The 19,273-nt window shown below is 31.7% G+C and overlaps 1 protein-coding gene across 34 annotated transcripts in view; it reads right to left on the bottom strand.

The window, feature by feature from the left end:
* The window catches only part of LOC145265536 (cleavage and polyadenylation specificity factor subunit 6-like), a 180,271-nt gene that overhangs the window by 32,735 nt on the left and 128,263 nt on the right, over nt 1–19,273 (bottom strand). For 17 of the 34 annotated variants that reach the window (XM_080121468.1, XM_080121480.1, XM_080121477.1 and 14 more), the window contains 5 exons: nt 13,089–13,154; nt 10,183–10,271; nt 5,180–5,292; nt 3,926–4,073; nt 2,175–2,425 (listed from right to left, as the gene is read on the bottom strand). In XM_080121468.1, the coding sequence (XP_079977594.1) occupies nt 2,224–2,425; nt 3,926–4,073; nt 5,180–5,292; nt 10,183–10,271; nt 13,089–13,154 (618 nt within the window). In that variant the 3' untranslated portion in view covers nt 2,175–2,223. The remainder of the gene's footprint in view (nt 1–2,174; nt 2,426–3,925; nt 4,074–5,179; nt 5,293–10,182; nt 10,272–13,088; nt 13,155–19,273) is intronic. The other 17 variants (XM_080121471.1, XM_080121478.1, XM_080121479.1 and 14 more) reach the window with 1 other exon arrangement.

The raw sequence follows: 19,273 nt of genomic DNA, 5'->3' as shown, positions 1-19,273 counted from the left end.
AATTCTTTTCAATATTATATTGAATATTAATAAAAAAAAAAAATGTTAAATAGTGACATATGGTTTGCGCATACAAGGACATGGGATTCCATATTCAATTGCGTGCACCATTAGGTAACCCTGCCAGTAATAAATAAAAAGAAAAATTTTGGTACTTGTACAGTTTAATCAAGACATTAAAAATATGAAAATATCGAAAAAGGGTTATATTGTACCTATCCGTCATGGAACAAAGTTCTCTGAGAAAAAAAAATTCACTTAATTTCATCAAGTAGTTTTTTTTTTTTTTTTTACAGCGAAAAAACAATTTGTGATACCAAGCAAAATATTCGATTTTTAGGAAGAAAAGCTAGTATTAAAGATGGGGAGGGAGTGTCTGTGCTTTACATTGAGTTATCTCCCTGTGGCGTGTTTAACAAATTCTATAATGGCTGACTGTAACGCACTCTCATAAGAATGTGCTTTTCCGCTGTTAAAAAAAAAAAAAAAAAAAAAAAAAAAACTCAATCAAATTAAATGAATTTTTTAGGGGGGGGGGGTCTTCAGTCCAAACGGATATGTACAATATAACCCCCCCCTGATATTTTCATTTTTGAATGTCTTGATTAAACTGTACAAGTACCAAAGTTTCCTTCAAAAGAAAATATTTATCCCAATTTCTCCTACAGCCAAGAAAATTTCAGCTCCGACCCCCTTATGGACATACAAACCTTATCAAGTTAATGATGTAACTAACTTTATACAATAGTAAAATTTGAAGTTAAAAAATAAAAGAAAAAACACTCGTCCAGAATTCACCTTATATTAAAAACCAAGAATCTCCATGATGTGACGGAACAAAAGTACCATATATTTAAAATCATGTACATTGATAAAGTACTTTAATTTTTAAATAATAAAATCAAATTTTATTAGTAATTGTCAGTCAATTCATGCTAACAAGATTTATGTTGTAATGCATACTATTGATTCTCATTAATTGCTTAAAAATGATTTTCCTTATTAAAAAAAAAATTAAAATAAAAAAAAATTAAAATAAAGCTTCTTGTTCAATTTACATGATTTTTGGAATATGATATTTTCATTTCATCACAGGTAGATTCACCATACAGATTTGTCTAAAATTCCTTCTGCATTAAAAAACGAAAATAAAGAACTAGCTGCATGATGTACATACCTGCAATTAAATGAAGATGTCATATTCCAAAAATTGTGTAAATTGATCATGTACAAAATCATTTTTAAACGATTATTGAGAATTCATAGGAATTACAAGGTAAATCTCACAAGTATAAATTGAGTTATCTCCCTTTACTTTTCTTTTGCAAATTAGATTTAAAATGGCAAACAAGAATGCTGCTGTTTAGTTACTTATAAAATTTCATTCTATCATTTAAAAATAAAACTACTTGATCAATTTGTGATTTTTGGAGTATGAGATTTTCGTTTCCTCATGGGTACGTACAGCATGCAGATTTTTCTTTTTTTAATATAGGGGAGAATTTCTAAAGATGAATCAAAAAAGGAAAATAAAAAAAAACATGATGTAGAAATCAGTCGCATCTCAACATGTCATCCACTTCAGGAATTTTGTCCACTTCACATCATTTTAAAACAGTGACAGATGATATGTATCGATGTAAAGGTCGATAAATTGGATGCTGATCCATGTGCTCTTTAGCGAAAAGGTTTACCTTCGTTTGAAGAGATGGCACAACAAAAGAAAAGGAAAATAAAAAATACGATGTAGAAATCAGCCCCCCCCCTCAACTTCAGTTTTGTCCACTCATGTCATTTTAAAACAGACGATATGTAAAAGCTAATCTACATAAGGGCCTCTAAATTGGACGCGGATCAACATACTCTTTAATGAAAATGTTAAGATTACACCAGTTGAGGTCTTTCATGCTGCTTTTTCTTGCTGAGAAGATGTAGAAATGATAACAAAGGGAAATAATTTGGCAAGGGGAGATAAGAAAAAGGGATCAGCATATGCAATTAAACTGAAAAGCTTTTGTTAATAAGTCATGCCAAACAGAAAAAGAAGGGCGAGAAAAAGGTTAAAAAAAAAAAAAAAAAAAGAAAAGAAAAAAAAAAGAAGCTGAATGGAGCAAAGAGACACATGGAAGAGGCATTTTTAATTAACTTTTCTTTTTGTTTCATAAACCACTCACATTTTTTTTTCCTGGGGCTTAACGAGACGTTCCTTTCGTTCTCTTTTCTTCAGTGCCGCCTGTACTCTCTTTCTCTTTCCCTGTCTCGTTCTCGGTCACGGTCCCTGTGGCGTTCTTCATGGTATCGATCACGATCACGGCTACGCTCCCTGTATTCACGGTCTCTGCTCCGGGAACGGTGCCTGCGACTGCTCTTTTCCCGGTCCCGATCTCTATCACGCTCTCGTGATCGAGAACGTCTTGTGCTACTCCTGATGGAAGAGACAAAGGAAACCAAACAGAACATTAATTTTTTTTTTCTTTTTTTTTTTTTGCAATATCAGTTTTTATTGCATTAAAAATAAAAATGTACTTTAAATTTGCTTGGTTCAATATCAAATAACACACACACACACACACATATATATATAATATATATTAGAAGGTATATTTGGTAAAAAACAGAGAAAAAAGTGCTCAATACGTAAGTAGAGCTATATGTTTTTATTATTTCAACCTCCGGGATTTTGCTTAAATCATTATAAATTGTTTCAATTGAGAGGACAATAAAATTATCCTGCCGATCTCGTCAGACAAAATTTTGGCTTAGGTTGTCTGATGAGATTGGCAAAATAATTTTATTGTCCTGTCGAATGAAACAACTTGTAATGATTTTAGCAAAATCCCCCAGGTTGAAATAATCAAAACACACACACACACACACATATATATATATATATATATATATATATATATATATATATTATACACATATATATATATATACACACACACACAGATTATTTTTTAAAAACTATGTTACATATTTAAGAGACATACCATGGTTTCATTAATATGGATCGACCATAACTATTCAAATAGTTGTTAAATGGTTCTTTCTTCAAATTTGTTTTGAACTCAATTCTTTTTTTTAATTTTTTCTCATTTTGTAACTTGTTGGTGATTTGAATGGATTTTTAAGTCTTTTAACTGGTAAAAGATCAATCTATGCCAATGAAACCATGCTGCATCTCTGAAATATGTAATAGTTTTTAAATGATTTGTATTTTAGTTCTCACATATAAATATATACAGAGAATTCTTAATTTTTATACTTGCATTTTTAACTTTGATGTGTAAAAAAAAAAAAATCCTTTGAATGATTGAATTAAAAGAAACGTCTTGAGTTCTGAGAAATAAACATTTTTTTTTTGTGTGTGGTGATGGTGGTGGGTAAGTAGGATGCTCAAATGCAATAATGTATGATGTTATCAATGCCCAGGAAATAAGTTTTTTTTTAACAAAACAAGGGTATAGGAATTTCTTCATGAAGGAACACAAAGGGAGCTAAAACAGGATTGTTAATCAAGGGGTGACAGACAAACACTGGACATAAAGATAGTTTTAGAGTTAGCTTACGTGCAGTTTTAGGAATAGCAGTGAATTTTGTGATAGTTTATAGACAGTCTTGAGTTTGAGACAGTTAAAGACAGGTCATAGCTTAGAGTAGATCAAGAAGCTGATGGCAAACAACGAATACGGCCTTGGCGGAAAAAACTAAGATATGGACTTTAGAGCGGAGAGAGTAGTTTCCAAAAATTACGTCACACAGACCCAAAGTGCAACTGATATTTGCAGAGAGTGTCAGAGTTTGTTTTATTTTATTTCTTTTTTTGCTTGTGAACCTGTGCACGTTCTCCCTTGGCATTTGTTGTGAGACAGGATAGAACCACATGGTCTTACAAAAGGACATAAAAAAAATAAAATCTTACTTGGAGCCATACGATTTCTCTTCAATACCGTGAAGTGTGTCTTGTAAAGAGCTGATTAAGATTTTACATCGGTCGTCACCAGCAATCTTTGATTGTTTAATCAAGGAGATTGCAGTGACAAGCGTTTCAATGGCACTCGCAAAATCACCTGGAATGAAAAACAAAGAGGATAACAGCACATGGTATAGAAAACATAAAAATGTGATTCCAAGATTTGACAAGAAAAGAGTGCAGGGCTCTACAGACAAATTCATCTTTAGTTGACCTGTGACAGTTAAATATTTCCGTTTATTATCCAAATAGAAAAGTTACAAGCTAAACCAGTGATTTTTTGGAATGTGACATCGTCATTCAATGACGAGTATATACATAAAGATGTTTTTCTTTTTAAATAAGTGTAATTCTAAATACTGAATTTTATGTTGAGACTTTCGGTAAAAAAACAAAAAACACAATCACCAAAATATAATCGTTTTATTACTTCAAGTTGCCACTTGGAAGAATCTGGCACTGGCCAAGCTCAGCGTTGCTTAGCTTCAGTAATCTGGCAAAGTGCGTTAACATGATTATGCCATATATGGTATAACTTGTCAGACATAAATATTAAAATCCCAATGTCAGGTAATGGTAGACAACTTATCACGATTTTGATTTTTTCCTTTACTTCTGTAACAACTGATTTCAAACATTTTCAGATTTTTGTCTGATTTTATTTTAAAGATGTTTTTTTCCCCCGATAATTAGACTTTTTATTAGGTTGGTGCAAAAATATTTTTTGACATGAAGTCGAACGTCAAAAAACGAAATTATTTTTGCACCAACCTAATTATTTATGAAAACAACAGTTATTGGGGGGGGGGGATACTGAAGATATTAACAAAGATTAAAAATGGTTTCATACCATTAAAAAAAAAGGTTTCATACTATTAAAATAAAATTTTTTTTTAAAAGTTTATTTATATTGAGATAAATGTAATATACATGTCAGACCCCAAAATATATGTACTTACTTGTCATGTAAAAATTTTTAAAATTATGAAAACTGATCGAGTACAAAAATAATTATAAGTAAAAGTGACAGTTTTGAATTGTTTAGTTTTACTGTAATTGTTAAGGAAGAGTTCTTAAACTCCAGGGGGTAACTGCATTCTATTATTTGGACATTTCAAAATATAAATAAAAAAGAAAATTAAAAAAAAAAAGAAAAAAGGATAAATGAAAAAGTCTGAAAAAAAAAAGGCATTTTTGTAATACCTGCACTGGCATCTGAAACAGCCCGAGAGATCGCACTACTGGACACTGTTTTATTCCTTTGGAAAATCTCCTCAAATTCTTGTTCACTAATGGCAGGGGAGGCTGATTCATGCCTAAGAAAAGAGAGATGAGAAGCAAAAATTATTGTCCAAATACACTATAATAGCGAAATTCGAAATTTTTAATATTGTATTTCAAGGCAAACTAATGGTTTCTAATTATGTTAAAGTAATGAATATATCAAAAAATTACACAAATAAAGTAAAGTAGAGAAAAAAAAAAAAACCAACACCGGAGAGTTTCAAGAGGATGTAAATATTGTGCCAACTTTTTAATAAATTGTGCGTTAACAATCATAAATATGACTTATTTTCATAGTTTTTAGCATAACTGAGTTACTTCCCTTGTTCTTGTCATCTGCTCCCAAAGTATGGCGAGTGTACTTTTTTTTTTTTTACAATAAAGATCGGACCTTGTTTTTTTTTGTTTTTTTTTTAAATAAGTACTTCTGAAATGCCAATTAAGTAAATATCATCCTTTTTAGTTGAAATTGACACAAGAATCGGTAGATACCATTGCTTTTTTGTAAAAAAAAAAAAAAAAAAAAAAAAAAATCGATTTTTTTCCATTTTCTAAATTTTGCTACTATAGTGTATGTAGTTCAATGAAAATTATTAACTCAGTTACAGATTTAAATTCAACATTTGCAGCATAACCACTTCTGCATGAAACTCTTACAGATTCTTGATCTAGTTTAAAAGAAGACCATATATATATATATATATATATATATATAAAAAAAACAATTTTGAAATGAATACTAAAGTAACAAACTGAAAAGGAATTGGACAAACATTGGCACCAAGGCTAGAGAAAGAGAAGAGGTAATAAATAGGACATGTACACATTACAAACATTTATTTAAAAAAAAAAAAAAAAAAATGAATCCCCAAAACATGTACACCATAACAAAAGACATTTGTCAAGAATTCTCCCTATCGAAAAAAAAAAATAAAAATAAAAAAAATCGATTATAGTCAGCTAACACACTTCCTAACTTTCAGCATAGTGCTTCTGGGAGTGGTGACAAGGCAAATCAGTTCCTTAATTTTTTTTTCCTCTCACATTTATATCTCCCTTGAGGAGGTACTCTTTTTATTACGTTTTTCCAATCTTTCTTTTATTATTTAATAATCATCAAAAAGTTTTTTTGGTCTTATTTTAATGAAGAATTATTCAAATTATTTATTTTATTTTTTTTTTTTTAGAGAATTATTGAAAAAAACTTTTTAAACTTTTGGGAATATTATGACTTGGATATGTTTTTTTTTATGATGTTTTAAATTTTCTTTAATTTCAATTTTTTTATACTTTCATAAACATATTTATTATATAAATTCAAATTAAAAGCTTTCATTTTTATAATTTCATTCACATAAAATTTCAAAGGCTTTTATTTTTACATTTTGTTATTAAAAGTACAAATAAAAACTTTGTTAATTTTTATTGTATATTTTTCAATATTTTCTTATATTTTAATTCAATAAATCCCTTCACAACAGGAATACTTAAGAACAATATTAATAAAGGAACTGATTTGCATTGTCACTACTTCTAGTAATGCTATGCCGGAAGTTAGGAAGTACATTAGTTGACTATAACAAAAAAACATATATATATATACACACACCCATGACTAAACAAAAATATCATATTCGAAAAATTATCTAAATTAATCAAGTAGTTTTATTTTTATAAATGGAATTTTGGTTTTGAGGATGAAGAAGGAATGTGGCTTTCAATCTTTAAGAACTTTGTGTGTATGGAATTTCAAAATGAAATATGTAGCACTATGGATAAAGTGCTAAAAAATAATCTATATATATATATAAAAGCGAAAATGTGTGTATGTTTGTTTGTCTGCTAAAAACTTTCGACAGACAACGAAAATTCACAAACTCGGTATCATATCGAAGCCCCAGCAGGGGGGGGGGGTTCAACAAAAACGGTCTTCTCGTGACGACAAGCGGTTCTACGCGTGCGCCAGATGACGTCATGACCTGATTTACTTTAAATAGTTGAAAAACTGACACGATTTCATGTACGTAGCGTTAGGTCAGTCCAGTCGATTAGCACGTTGGTTCATTATCTAAAAGTTTTGGGTTCGAATCGTGGTGCGAGATGTCTTTTTTTCTTTGATTTTTTAAATTTAAATATTGAACCAGTGTTATTTAAGCCATTTTTCACGTAACGTTCGTTTTTCTGTTTTTTTTGTTTTGTTTTTTTTTTTACTTCGCTTATCCACCCCCGACCACACACCCAAAAACACCCAGGTACCAACCGATTTTTTAAATTTTAATATCGAAACAGGCTTATTTAAGCCATTTTTCACATGTTCGTTTTTCTGTTTTCATCGTTTGTTTGCCTTACGTTAGTTTTTTTGTGCGTTTTTTTTTTCCCGCTTAAGTTTTAACATTTTCTTTTTTTACTTCGCTTATAACAATGCTTACGCTCGACGACTTTCGGGTGCGCACCTGTCAATTTGGTTCTTACTTAAATAAATTCAAACATCTTTCACTAACTCATTCTGGCTGGCCGATTTTATTTTCAAACTTCGCCTCAGGGCTTCGGGTTTGATCCCCCCCCCCCCGGTTTCTTTTTTATTTAACACCACACACACCTACAAACACCCGGGAAACGCCAGGTACCCCCGCTAGTTAGTTATAAATGACAGTTTTCTGGAGGTTGAGGGTTTAATCCTCAGTAAGGGTGATACTAAAATACAATTAAGACTTCTACAATCATAAATTACGAAACAAGAGCAAGCTACATCCGCAAATTAAATAAAAGGTTCCATAAAGATATTGCCATAAAGCTTCTACAAGACGCATCTGAAGAAGATCAGAGATTACATCTACTGAAATATTGTGAGAATAAGATCTAAGATGAAAAGAGTCATTTGAATAATCCAAACAAGAGTACAAAGTAAACCTCCGGTTTAGTTTTGGCAGCCTTTTAACTCTTGCTTTCCTTATTCTGTCAATTTAGTCTTCACATTCCAAGAATGATGTAGGGTTAGGCTGAATGAGGGCGAAAATAGGGTCTATCTTCAAACTCATGAGTGCAGTCTCATTTGGTGTCAATTAGTACCTCGAGTAAGATTCAAAAAGAATTTTTGAAAAAGTTCACTTTTAGTCATTAATGATTTAATTTGATTCATGTTTCTTATACCAAAATGCATCTAAAATGAAACTGCACAGACAGATCCTCATACAGCCTACCCTTAAGTGATGTTTTTGACTACAGGAAAAGAATTGTTATTTTCTGGGTTGGAACCCATCCATATAAAGCTTATTAACTAATTTTTTTTACCTTAAAGTACTTTTTTTTTTAACACTCCTTAAATCAAGTGTCTTCATGCCTTTTTCAAATTTAACAATAGTTATCATAGGCTAGTTTTTTACCTTGAAGTAATATGGGGGGGGTTAGCTCCTTACATCTTATGGTTTCATACTTTGTTAGAAATTATTTTCATTTAAAAAAAAACAAAAAAAAAACCCTGAAGATTTCCAAGTTTAACAAAATACACCTTAAGAACGTTATAGGTTATATTAAGTGAAACATTGCAAAAAATAGTATCCAAAATGGAAACAGTAGACTGAATAATAAAAAATATTACAAATTATCAATCTTCGCCTAAAAAAAAAAAAAAAAAAAAAAAAAAAATTATAAACTGGCAGCGATACCACGCATTGCCCGACACAAAAGTGTTAGATATTTCTATTAAAAGAAATATCAGTTTTCCATCTCCCCCTCCTTCTCCTTTGTGCAGACCATTCCTCTCTAGCTGAACACACACAATTATAAAAAGAAAAAACCCCAAAAAAACCCCACCTGATGAAACCCGTCTTATTTAACCCCTCAAAGAATGAATAATTTCTTTTAACTTTTAGATTATAATTCATCCGGGACAACGCTGATCAAGACTACACCAACTTAATGATGGTCTGCGCATTGAATATGTTTTTTTATGATGTTTGAAATTTTATTTTGATTTCAATAAGTTCCTTTGTAATTTGGAGTTCAATAATTTTATTTTTATACTTTCATAAACATATTTATTATACAAATTCAAATAAAAAACTTTAATTTAAATTTTATGATTAAAAGTGAAAATAAAATGTGTAATTTTTATCTGTATAATTTTATAAATTTTTATTGTATATTTTTCAATAATGCCTTTTTCTTATATTTTATTTCAATAAATCGCTTCACAATAGAAATACGAAGAACAATGAAGTGAAGTAACTGATTTGCCTTGTCACTACTTTCGGTAGCAACCACACAGAAAATTAGGAAATATGACAGCTGATTATAAACTACTTGCCCGGGTGTTTGTAGGTGTGTGTGTTGGCCAGGTGTTTGGAGGTTTAAAAGGAAAAAAAAAAGTTTTAGTAGAAAAGTAGGCTTGAACCCCGAACCTTTGACGTGGAGATGGAAACGAAATGGAGAAAAACCCTGGGACCTAGCCATCTCGGCCACGAGAGAAGAGGAATGAAAAACCTCTTAATTTAATGTTTATAAAATGAAATTAACAGGTACGAGAACCTTAAGTTACGTGATGTTTGACCTTGAAACATGACGCGGCGCAAGCCAGTTTTCACTTGTTTTATACTGCAAAGCGAAAGATACACAGGACGCTCTAAAAATCTGGAAAAAATAACACGTGAAAGTCGGGCAAATTAAATAGACAGGCGACCTCCCCCCCCCCCTTCGTAACTCATATATATTATTATTTAGATGTGATATAAAAAGTTTTAAGAAGGAATGAGCCAACTGAAAAGTCCAGCGAAAAAAGCCCTTTACAGACATACACAAAAAGCGAACACACATACATACATTTTCGCTTTTATATTTATAGATAACCTGAACGGGAATTATTTCTATATTTAATCTAGTTTCTTTACACATCTGAGGAAAGTAAGAAACGAAAAAGTACATACCTTTCTGGAGGTCTGCCATATGGGTCGTTTGGATAAGCTGCTGGTGGAGGTTGTCGCACATACATATCACCAGGCTGTGAATGGGGAGGCTGAAAAATTAGGCATATGGTGACTGAAGGCCAGTAGGCCACATGAAGAAAGCAGTTCGAACAGCAGAGTTTAAGGAAGATCAACATCAACCAAAAATGAAATTCTGGCACAAGTGCATTACAGTTAACCGGAAGTATTTTTTTTTTTTTTTTTTTTTTGAAAAAGGATTACCAAGCAGAAAGTGAAAATAATCCAAAGTTTAGTTTTATTTAAGAAATTTCTTTTTTTCCAAAAAATAAATGAATAAAAATACAAAAATAGAAACCGTTATATTTTTCACAAGATTCAAATACATTTCATAAATTTTAATTCTTCAGTATAGCAAAAAAATTAGAAAACGCACATTTCTACACATCAAAAGTACTGTTGCCACATCTGGGCAGGAGCTGCTAGAAACAGCTTATCCTACCTTGACAAGAGTTCAAAATAGACTTTGTAGCTTAATGGGGGATGTTTGTTTCTTTTCCTGCAACAGAAGAGACCTTGCAAGCCTGCCTCCGTTTTATCATTATTTTCATGGCAAGTGCTCATCTGAGCTTCAATCGATGGTCCCCCCTTGTCAAACATTCACATTAAACACTCATCTAGCCAAAACCACTATCAATAATTTCCCACACTCTTTATCTGTGCCTAAACCTAAATGTAGATTCCATGAACAAAACTTCTTTAGAACTGCACGCCTGTGGAACTCTTCCGTTTACCTGCTTTCCAGCTGACTGCAATCTGATTGTCTTCAAGTCCAACATAAACAAGTTCTTGATGAACCGTCCCCCTAAGTAATCCAATTTACACTACTTATGTTTACTACACTATAATCACATTGAATAATGTATGCTCATTAACCTGTGGCCTCAGGGCCTTGATAAGTGGTGATTCCTGTGTAAAAAAAAAAAGAGACACTGTTACACTTCTTGGTGCTTGTTAAGATAGAGTTGACAAATCGATTTTTTTAAATCTGACGTTTTCAGCAAAAACAATATTACGTAACGAATTGTCATGTCAAAAATAGTAGTATATCCAAAAATTACGAAAATTCATCAAGTAGAAATTAATTTATAGTTAAAAGTAATTATTGGGGAAAATTGCATTTTTCTTAGATGTTATAAAGTAGATGGTAAAGAGTTAACATACAGAGAACATAACCCGGAGGCATAGTTCAGATTCCTTATTCATAGCTGGAATATGTTGTCTATAGCAATAGACATTTTTACTAAAAAACAATAACAGTTGTTCTACCTGATGAATTTTTATCATTTTTGGATATATTACTATTTTCAACATGACAATTACATAATATTGTTTTTGCTTAAAACGATATATTTAAAAAAAATTGATTTGTCGACTATCTTAACGCCCAATTCTTAAAACTCATTTTAATAAAGAAATTTATCTTTCTCAAAAAACAGAAAAAGTTATATAGTAAAATACATTCTATCTATTTCATAATATTGTAAACTGAAAGTTATATTTTATTGGCTGGGTGTGGATATGTGGTATAGTAAGGCCACTGAGCTACCCAGCCCTATATAAAAAAAAAAAAAAGTTTCAATCAAAATAGCAGCGAGTGCCCATGCAAGCGGGGGTGAAAAAAAAAAAAAATTAGCTGCAGTATGCAGAATGGAACCTGTAACACGAAAGAGAAAAGGAGATGAACAAAGCAAACACTTTAATCCTCTCACCCACAGCACACTTAGGTTACGGGCCTTCGAAATAACACCTTTAAAATGTATGTTGAGATTGCGAGGCATGAATGACTTTGCAAAAATGTTGACGCAAAAACTAACCTCGCCTTGCAAAAAACGGCCCATCTGACTAGCACACAATTTTTTTTGGCCAATTTTTAGATATTTGTCGTCCGAGAGATTGATCTTTCTAATGTTACCAATTTTGTCAGTGTTCCTTGCATGAGTCAAAAGTTTTTGGCAGACATAAACACATACATTTTGCCTTTTATCATATTTTATTTACGCATTATTAAAAATCTAGCCTGGGTGTCTGGCATATTACCTGAGTGTATGGAGGTGTATGTAAGGTAAGGGGGGGGGTTGTTGAGGAAATAAACAAAAAAATAAGTAGTAGTAGGTAGGCTCGAACCTGTAACGCAAAGAGGAAAAGGAGGTGAAAAAAAGCAAATGGTCTTATCAATGTGCCACCACGCTTTTGACATCACGGGTGTTCAAAATAACCTGTTTTATGCAACGTCGTTAATGCAAAGTTTGAATGACTTGCAAAAATGTTGACAAAAAAAAAAAATGACCCACTCTTCCTTGTAAAAAAACGGCACAGTTGACAGTGAAAGAATTAATATTTTTGATCAATCTTTCGATATTTGTAATTGAAATACCGAGCTTTAAAACAATACCAATTTTGTCACGGTCCTACGCGTCTGTCGAAAGTTTGTGGCAGATATACAAACGCCCACACAGACACACACACATTTTGCCTTTTATTATATTTTATTTGTGCATTATAAAAAAAATGTTATTTTGATAGAACATTCCATTTCTTCTCTAGATTTTAAATATAATTTTGATTTTAAAATATTGTTGCTAAATTTTTAACAATTTCAATTAAATTCAATAAATGTTTTATTATTTAATGTTTTCTGTTGTGATACTTCATTACTTATTGAATTTTTTTTTTTATTACCAGAAAAGTCTGGTCAAAAAACACCATTAATTTTGGATTATCTTCCCCTTTCACCAATATAACCCTTCCAAAAATGAAAACAAAAAATACTTCCGGTTAACTAAAGTGCAATTGTACTGAAAATTTTAAAATTCAAATGATCAAGAAATTTTAAAACAGTTACATACGTGGTTTGTATGGAATTTAACATCTGGGTCCAAGAAAGGTAAGGTTTCAAACTGACCAACTGGAATCTACAAAATAAAAATTTACATTCATTTAGAGCTGAAAAAATATCCAATGCAACAATAGACTATATACATTCGTATGTATACTAGTGTGGTCAAAAGTATCAGTTATGCTATAAATAATAGCTAGTGGAAACGTGTGGAAATTCCACAATAGTTTCTGCATCAAGCTGTATAATTTTTTAATGGAAATCGTTTCAGACAAAGCATAAGACCACTTTGTGTAAGGAGCTAACAAATATAAAAGATGATGATTGCAAAGCCAGGAGATGCCTATTTGCCTTGATTATTGAAAAGGAGAAGACTATAAGTAGGAGATAAACAGTCAGCAGGAAGAGAGTTTCACAAGCTTGCAATTCTTGGAAAGAAGCTACTGGAATAGGAAACTGTATTACTATAAGGTATCAAAATAGTTGACACACCGGTTCCTGCCAGATCACCAAAGTTAAGCAATTATAAGCTTAGCCAGTACCAGATGGGTGACCATTTGGTAAGGCTAGGCGCTGTATGTACTGCGATGTCATAAGAAATTTCCAGGTTGATATCTGGAGGCGCATTAATTCACTGGAAGAGATACACCCCCTTGTCTTAGTTAAGACATTCATCTAGGAGAAGGTAACTGATGACGTCAGCAGCAGGATGTTGGATGGCCATGGAGGAGGATGAATCTCTAGCAGATCAACGGTTCTATAGTATTAAGAGTTACATTATTCGACTGCAGCTATGCGGATGATCTAAGGACAACGCAAACATGCGAGTCAGATACCACTGCGCTGGAGAAGGTAATGGCAACTCACTTCATGTATTCTGCCAAGTTCAAAATTATGTGATGTCTTCAGAGGAATTGGACCAACAATGGACCGAAGCCTATGGAGAACACTAACCATGATTTCATCTACGGCATGAACATACCATAATACAAGAAGAAAAAGATCAAAACAGCAAATTGATGAAGATCACTAAACCAACGAGTCAAATGAGCTGGAACAAAGGAAGCAGAAAATACATCAGACAATTCTGAAGAACACAACATTATTTTTAGAAAAGACTGAGCCTAGCAACATCACATCGGTGAAAGAGAGGTTGCAGAGAATAATGGTAAGGGCCAATCACATTCCTGCAAGAACCCTCATATGGGAATGAGATTCATTAGTTCAAATATGACAAGAACAGCATTCCATACATGATCTGATAATAGACTTGTAGCGATAGTGAATAGCTTCAGACATGAGAAAGTGTTTGGAAAGAAGCTACTGGAATAGGAAACTGTATTACTGAGGTATCAAAACAGCAAATTGATGAAGACCACTAAACCAACGAGTCAAACAAGCTGGAACAAACGAAGCAGGGAATAGATCAGACAATTCTGAAAAACACATGTCATAATATTATTTTTAGAAAAGATTGAGACTAGCAGCATCAATTTTTATTTTTTGTTCCTATCCAGAGTGCCCCTTTTTAAGGAGCTGGACTTTTCCCACATTAAAAATCGACCTTGTGTCTTACTCTGCTCTCGTGGGGAGGCAAGTAAATAGGAACATCACATCCCTGAATCTTATCAAGAACTTTCAAATGGGAATGAGATTCACCAGTCCAAACATGACAACAATACTCCATACATGGTCTGATAGTAGATTTGTAGAGATAGAGAATAACCTCAGATATGAGAAAGTGTTTGGAGTGATAGAAAGAATGGATTTCATGCGAATCAGAACTAGCAATGGATCTAATATATGAACTGGTAATAATATTTCTTTTGACAATAATGTCTTAAGATCAATACTGTTAACAAAAGACTTTTCAGTAAAAATAATTATCACTGCCAACTAAATATTCTTTAAATAAATAAAACTTTATTAACATGGCCAACCATTAAATTTTTTTTAAAACAATATTTTTTGTTTTTCTACTCATAAAAATAATTGTTAGCTAAACATTCATCAACAAAATAAATGTCACTTTTTTGAAACATTTATTTAAAATTGTATTGTTTTAGTTGATAGGACGAGAAAGTTGATTCTGAAAAAAAGTGGAACTACATAATAACGAAATTAAAAAATTTTAATATTGAATTTCAAGGCAAACCAACAGTCTCTACTTAATTATCATGTTATGGTATACATGTCGAAAAATTACGAAAAACAATCAGAAGATATTTGCTGATGAAAATTAGCGGAAACAAAATATTTTATGCTTCTATATTACTATCTTGGGTGCCCGGGTGTTAGGAGGTGTGTGTTGAGCAAAAGAAAAAAAAGTGGTAGTAGGTAGGCAGACTCGAACCCATACCGCGAAGGAGAAAAAGAATGTGATTTAAAAAAAAAAAAGAAAAAAAAGTGATGTTTTTGCTATTGCGTCCATCACCAAATTGGAAGTAGTGAAGGTTTAAATTAAGGCTAGTCAATCGAAAAGAGGGGATGACTTTCAAAAATATTGGCTAAAAAAGCGACCCCTCTTGTAGAAAAGTGCCCAGTTGAGGATGAAGGAATTGATGTTTTTAGCCAATTTTTTTATATTTGTCGTCCGAAAGGTCGAGCTTCAAAACCGTACTGATCTCGTGAAAATCGGTCACCTCTGTCGAAAGTTTTAGGCAGACATACATACATACATTTAAACAGACAAGAGAGATTTAAAATCACAAACCGATATGGTAGAAAAATAATTATTCATAAAAAAAGCATTTGTAAAAGCTAACGATTTAGTTTAAAAGTCTACTGATTTGAATTGCAGGGTTAACAGGAGAGGTAATTAAATTTTCGGTATTTGTACAGTTTAACCAAGACATTAAAAAATATGAAAATATCGAAAAAAGGTTATATTGAAGTTCTCAAAAAAAAAATTCCACCTAATTTCATCAAGTAGATTTTTTTTTTTTTACAGCGAAAAAACAATTTATGATACCGAGCAAAAGGTTTGATTTTTAGGAAGAAAAGCTAGTAATAAAGATGAGAAGGGAGTATCGGCGCTTTACATGGAGTTATCTCCCCGTGGCATGTTAAAAATTTCCATAATGGCTGACTTCAATGCGCTGTCATAAAAACGTGTTTTTCCGCTGTAAAAAAACTACTCGATCAAATTAACTAAAAATTTTTTTCTTGCCGATCTTCAGTCCAAAACGGATACGTACAATATAACCTTTTTTCGAGATTTTATTTTTTAATGTCTTGATTAAACTGTACAAGTACCAAATTTTCAATTTATCACAAGTTCAATCAGTTATTTTTATAAAAAAAATAAAAAATTCAAACAATGAAAAAAAAAATAATAAAAATAAATAAATTTATTTTTGTTTTTTGAATAAATTATTTCTCCTTTCAACTGAGTTACTTCGCTTTTTGCTTACGTCATGTTATCCATTATGTCCAACCCAGTATGTAACCTTATCGGAACTGTTTTTCATGAATAATTAATTTTCTACCTTATTGTTTTCTATAATTTTTGGATATGTTACTATTAGCGACATGACAATTATGTACGTACCATTTGTTTTACTTGAAATTCAATATTTTTTCATTATTTTAATATAGAAGTCACAATACGGCACAATCACACTGACACACCCATTCTCGCCAGATCACCAAAGTTAAGTAATGTTGAGCTTGGCCAGTACCAGATGGGTGACCATTTGGGAAGGTAAGGTGCTGTATATATTGCAAGGTAAAAATACCAAAAAAAAAAAACTTTTCCCGAAGGTAGATAGGCCTCTCTTAAGATATGGTAGGCAACCTATCTACTGATAGCATCATGATAAAAAAAAATACCCTTGATAGCCTTGGCGAAGCATCAAGTATTTCCAACCATTAGAAAAAACACGAAAGTTTCTGCAGAATTTGTTCACGTTTCACCTGTGCCTACTGGCATTAGAAGAAGCATTTCTATTTTTTTTTTATTTCTAATACAGAAGCACCAAATGTTAAAAACACATACACAGAGGAGAGTTCCAAAGGGAAATAAATAGCATGTAACTATTGCCATCTTTTTTTTTTTTTTTTTTTTTAATAAACTGTGTTTTACTTCCCTTGTTATATTTCTTCCCAAAGAAAGATGGCAAAGGTTTTTTTTACAATATCAAAAACTCATGTTTTTATAAATATTAAAGTACTTCTGGCATGCCAATTAAAAGTATTTATTTAAAATTGTACTATTTTACTTAATGGAACTACATAATTTGATTCTGGAATAATTTATGGTGCTTGTTAAGATACAGCTGACAGATCGATTTTTTAAAATGTTATTTAATCAAAAACATTATTACATATTTAATTATCATGCCAAAAATATCCACAAACTAGCAATTCAGTCCGGCTTTGCTTAGGCCCTATGTACTGTTCATAACTTTATGTGCATCTCTTTGTTTATAAACAAAGCGGTTAGAGCACTGTACAAGTGGTAGACGGACGTTTGTTTAAATAGACATGTGGCGAGATTATTTACAGGCGCCGCTCCCGTAGGTCGATCGGTAGAATTGCTGACTGTCGACGCAATAGTTCTAGGTTCAATTCTCGGCTTGGGAGAGGTGCTAGTCTAGGGGCACTGATGAGTTGTGATACAACGAAAAAGGACTGTATGTCGATGACTATATATATATATATATATTAAAAAACTTGACTTGTGTCCAGGTAATCTACATCTAAAATTTCAAATGTTTAGACTCAAAATTGGTGGAGGAGTTTGGTAGAGTCTGCAAAGGTCAACTCTTTCAACTTTGACCTCTTGGCAGCCAAATTTTCGCCCAAAAACTGATTAAAAACCTTGCTGCATGTCCGAATACCCTTTATGTAAAATTTCAAATGTTTAGACCCAAAATTGGCTGAGTAATTTGGTAGAGACCGCAAAGGTCAAATCTTTTGAACTTTGACACCTTGGTAGCCAAATTTTCGGCTAAAAACTGATTAAAAAGCTTGTTCTATGTCTGAATACACTATGTACCAATTTCAAATGTTTGGACCAAAAATTGGCTGAGAGATCAATTTTTTTAAACTTTGACCCCATAACATTTATTGTTTTGGGCTCCAATCAAGTTAAATAGTTTGATCCATGTCCAAGGAACCTATATCTAAAAAGTGTTTAGACCCAAAATTAGCAGAGGAGTTTGGTAGAGTTTTCAAAAGTCAAATTGTTGAACTTTGACCCCTTGACAGGCAAATTTCTGGCCAAAAACCGATTAAAAAGGTTTTCCTAAATCTCAATACTCCTTATGTCAAATCTTGAGTCTGTAGACTGAAAATTAACAAAGTAGTTTGGCAGGGAAATGTAGACACACACACACACACACACACACACACACACACACACACACACACACAATTTCACTTTTATAGATATATAAATTTCGAAAATTCATTGAGTAGAAATTTATTTATAGTTAAAAGTAATTTTTACAGAAAATTGGGTAAAATTGCATTTTTCTTAGAGCAGACAATAGGAGGCTATACACTGGGGACATAACTCTGAAAAGAATATTTTAAATTACTTGAAATGGTTGCAATATTTGTTGTCTATAGCAAAAGACTTTTTTTCTTTTTTTTTTTTTACTAAAAACACAATAGCAGTTCTACTCAATGAATTTTCGTGATTTTTGGATATATTACTATTTTCAACATGATTCTTAAGTACATGATATTGTTTTTGCTTAAAATGATATATCAAATCGATTTGTTGATTATAACTTAACAAGCATCAAATTCATTTTAAAATGGGTAAAGTCCAATCATCTTTAAGCAACTAAGGGAAATTCGTAGGCATTACAACATAAATCTAGTAAGTATGAATTATTGTTGAATTATCTCCCTTTGTTTCTTGAGATATTTTTTTCAAAATGATAAATGCAACAGTAACTCTGGATACTCATAAAATTGGATTTTCTTATTAAGAAAAATAAAATTACTTGATCAATTCACATGATTTTTGGAATATATTTTGATTTTGTCACGGGCATATGCATCGCACATATTTTTCTATTTTAATATCGAGGGAATTCGAAACAAGAACCAAATTACATATTCATAAAGACTATTTTATATGTGTATGTATACATTTAACTAATTGTCCAGAAAAAAAGAAATTCCAAGTTGAATAAATTAAAGTATAAAGCTTTAAATGTTGTATAATAATGGCCAATAGTC

Source organism: Euprymna scolopes, chromosome 40, assembly GCF_053919585.1.
Source record: "Euprymna scolopes isolate OS-2025 chromosome 40, ASM5391958v1, whole genome shotgun sequence".
Lineage (NCBI taxonomy): Eukaryota > Metazoa > Mollusca > Cephalopoda > Sepiida > Sepiolidae > Euprymna > Euprymna scolopes.
Note: the sequence above shows the minus strand (reverse complement) of the source record. Positions and strands in the feature narration are given on the sequence as shown.